Source organism: Chaetura pelagica, unplaced genomic scaffold (assembly GCF_000747805.2).
Source record: "Chaetura pelagica isolate M959 unplaced genomic scaffold, ChaPel_1.0 scaffold1407, whole genome shotgun sequence".
Classification (NCBI taxonomy): domain Eukaryota; kingdom Metazoa; phylum Chordata; class Aves; order Apodiformes; family Apodidae; genus Chaetura; species Chaetura pelagica.
This window is the reverse complement of record NW_009953954.1, coordinates 34,685-38,332: the sequence shown is the minus strand read 5'-3', so window position 1 is coordinate 38,332 and position 3,648 is coordinate 34,685. Positions and strand designations below refer to the sequence as shown.

The following is a 3,648-nucleotide window of genomic DNA, read 5'->3' as shown; positions in this document are numbered from 1 at the left end:
GACAAGGGCCCTGGGAAGTCCCTGTGGTGTCTGGCTGCTCTGCCATGGGACTGGGAATGCTGCCGGCCCAGACGGCTCCCGTGCCAGCAGGGCCTCCCCTCGGGCATTACTGAGTTTGCTGCCCGGTGCTGTCCCGGTCTCGAGCACCACGGGCCTGGCCGGATGGACCCTCGGCGTGGTGCTGGGTGACACCAGGCATGGCCATGTCCCCTGTTCCAGTGGGGCACTATAAAGGGGCAGTGACACTTCCCCAAGTCACGGAGCAGTTTTCCAGTATGACCGTCCTCCAAATGGAGCTGCTCCGCACCTTTCCATTCCCTGCTCCTTTCGTTATCCCATGCACGTGGCCCTGGGCTCTGCTGGCAGCCAGGCAGGGGAGTCTGCTGTGGGTTTTCCCGCTGTCAGTGCCCAGATGGCTGGGGCCAGTGACCTGCTGCATGTGTGTGTGGTTGGACTAGAGGCATCTTCTTTCCACTGGTCCTGGTAAAGGAAGGAGCAAGAATTCCAGACCTGTGTCACAGATCCTTCCCCTTCCTCCCTCTTGGTTCTTCCCTCCAATGGCAATGTCCTCTGCTGCCTTCCAGGCCAACCCGTGTCTTGGTGGCAGTTACACCATGATGTTGGGTGCCTCTCTGGTCTTACGGAGTTCGTGGTACGTGTGTGAATACCTTGGAACCCGAGGTCGGGGGTGGAGTTTCTGGTGTGTGCTTTGCTGCTGTAAGAGGATGAGTTTTGGCATGGAGCTCTACCATCTGCCCCTCAGTAAGTCGCAAGAGCCTTGTACCAAGGTGGTGTAGATATCCTGGCTGCATGGGTGAGGAGTGATGGTGCACAGCCAAGGTTGTTCATAGGTGAGGTCCTAAAGAGATGTCACTGGTGCCTGGGGAACTGATGCTGGGATTTCCTTTCACAGTTGGATGCTCCTCACCTGGGCTGAGCTCCCTGTGCAGCACTTCCAGGCAGGGCAGCCCCGGCAGCAGCAGATGTTCTGGGTTGTGTCCCAGGCCTCAGCCCACGCTGCTGCCTGACCCGAGCCAGCACCCAGTGCCCAGGAGCAAGTGCCTGGTGTCTCCCTGTCTCACCCCCTCCCACCTCACCTGTGCCACTCGCAGTTCTGCTGGACTCCTTGGCTGCCTGCTCAGCTCTGGGTGTCCTTGTCTCCCCCTGAGCCGAGGGGGGCTGTGGGGAGGCATTAGAGAGCAGCCAGGGTGCAATGGCCAGCTGCTCCAGTGCCTCTGTGAGGAGTGGGTCAGTGCACAGGAACATGTTCAAAGCAGCATGGCGTGTTTAGGGTAGCAGCTGAGGGCCAAAATTCTCCTTTTACATGAAAACACAAGCCATAAGTATCTGAAGTCCTAAAGTGGTGGGAGGATAAATTAGTGGAGTGCTGAAGATGAAAAAGGTGGAATGGAAGCACCGCCATGTGCAGCCATGGACTGAGAGGAAAGTGGGAGGCCTGGAGGAGCCGCTGAGCACACCTGAGCCCTTGGTGCACAGCACGGTTTCTAATGCTGTCCTGTGTTTTTTTTGTGAACTTTTGCTTTGAAATTAAATGCACTGCATTTGCTGGTGGGGGTAAATGGCTGGACGTGTGTTTGTTTTTAAGCAGCAGTGTCTCCTGTCTCAGTCCTGCTTCTCTCTTCCCCCCCAGGCCTCGGTGGGCCGGCAGAGCCCCAGGGTGGTGCCCTACCCAGCCCACAGCCTGTGTCCCGGGGAGCCCGGCGGCCTCCAGAGTGCAGCAGGTAACCACCCTTTGTCTGCTTCTGTTTGTTGGGCTGGTTTCCAGAGGAGACAAGCCTCCCTGTGGTCAGCATGTCTGTTCCCTTCTCCTTCCAACATCATCTGAATCTATTGGGTGTTTCCCATGCCATTGGATAGAGGAAGAGATGCTAGAGCTCCTACAGGTGTCCATTTGCCAATATTGCAATAATGGCTCATTACTGTAAACACAGCAGAGGGGCTCATCCCAGGCATTGTTGTGTCTGAGGGTTTGGTCCAGGCTGGTGCCAATACCCCAACTTCTTTTCCCTGCAGTTGTGTCCATGGGCTCAGCTGATCACCGACTGAACCTCGCAGAGATCCTTTCACAGAACTATGGCGTGCGGGAAGAAAGGGAAGAAGATGATGAGACTCAGGAGAAGCAGAAATCTTTAGAAGAGCTGGAGAAGAGTTTCAGTGCCTCTCAGGTAAAGGCAGCAAGGGAGGGGAAGGGAAATCACCTGCTGGATTTTCTTGATTGCTTTTACAGTACTGGCACTGTCACGAGCTGTCCACTGTGCTTAGGTCCACCTGTCAATGAGTCTTAGGTTCACATTTGGATAGGGAGGATGATTCTGACAGCAGGTGACGGTGGTAAATTTTGGAGTCTTCCTCTGCCAAGTGGCCCCTCTGACAAGGTGGCCTTTGCTCGCCCTGCTAAAGAGCCATCAGCTGCTGCATGTGTGTCCATTTCGTGCAGAGGAACCACAAAGATGAAGTAATGTGCATCTCCTGGGGAGTGGTCCTCAGAGGACTCGTGGAACACAAAATGTGTTCTTGGTCACAGAGACTCTGTCTTTATGTCAGACACAGGACTAGTGTAGGGATTTTCTCCTTCCTGTCCTCAGTATGAATAGAGTTCTGCTGTCTGGCATCTCTTCACCAGCATGAAATTTAGTATATAAAAAATAATTTTTTTTTAAGAATGCCCTTGACTGCATTGCTTTGGGGTGAAAGTTCTTGGCTTCTCTAAATCTTTGAGAAGAGCAGGTTATGGTGGGGCTGACAGGCCTTGCTTCCCCCTGCCCCAAGGCTGTTCAGAGCCCCTAGAAGAGCAGAGCTGCCTTGTCTGCCTCTGCCCATCTGTTCACTGCAGCTGGTGTGGTTTTTGGTGGTTGTTCCATTCCTGAAGAAGCTTTGTTCTCCTTTTGCTCAGAGCAGTGAAATGCCATTTGAGGAGCTGCTGGCACTTTATGGCTATGAGGCATCTGATCCCATCTCGGAGCCGGACAGTGAGAGCAATGATATCACCCCAAACCTCCCAGACATGACTCTGGATAAGGTAAGAGCTGCTGCCTGTTGGTCAGAAATGCTTTACTCTAGGCCTCACCCCTCAACATGTGTTTTTATTTAAATTTAAAAATATTTTTCACTTTCTTGTTGTTGTTAAAAGGAACAAATAGCGAAGGATTTGCTTTCAGGGGAAGAAGAGGAGGAGACACAGTCTTCAGCTGATGATCTGACTCCATCCGTCACGTCCCACGATGCGTCGGACCTATTCCCAAACCAGCCTGGTTGTATGTGTCCCTCATTTATAAGGAATTGGGTTTTACATAAATGTGATGTGCAGAACAGGGCAAGAATGGTTTTCCTTATTTTGCCACTAAGTTTCCTGACACCAGTTTTTCCACTTTCCTTCTGGGGACTGCAAATAAACCTGAGTGCCCGACGAGCATCAGGATACGATGGAACATAGATGAGTGGTGGGATGAGGAGAGAATTGTCTGTAGCTGTAACTCATAGTGTGGAGAAAGTGAGAGTTGCTCTGCTACCTGCTGTGATTGCAGTGATTGTAGCACTAGTGCTGTGATCCATGGTGGTCATTCCTGAATGTAGGAATACGCAGGGAGCCAAAGGGCATGAGGGGGACTCTGCACAAAGGGATGTTAT

The 3,648-nt window shown here is 52.6% G+C and overlaps 1 protein-coding gene across 1 annotated transcript in view; it reads left to right on the top strand.

The window, feature by feature from the left end:
* Positions 1 to 2,042: 2,042 nt before the first annotated feature.
* Positions 2,043 to 3,648, top strand: part of MIER2 (mesoderm induction early response 1, family member 2) — a 7,480-nt gene continuing 5,874 nt past the window's right edge. The window contains exons 1-3 of the mRNA XM_010001830.1: positions 2,043 to 2,186; positions 2,915 to 3,040; positions 3,152 to 3,275. Of these exons, the coding sequence (XP_010000132.1) occupies positions 2,043 to 2,186; positions 2,915 to 3,040; positions 3,152 to 3,275 (394 nt within the window). The remainder of the gene's footprint in view (positions 2,187 to 2,914; positions 3,041 to 3,151; positions 3,276 to 3,648) is intronic.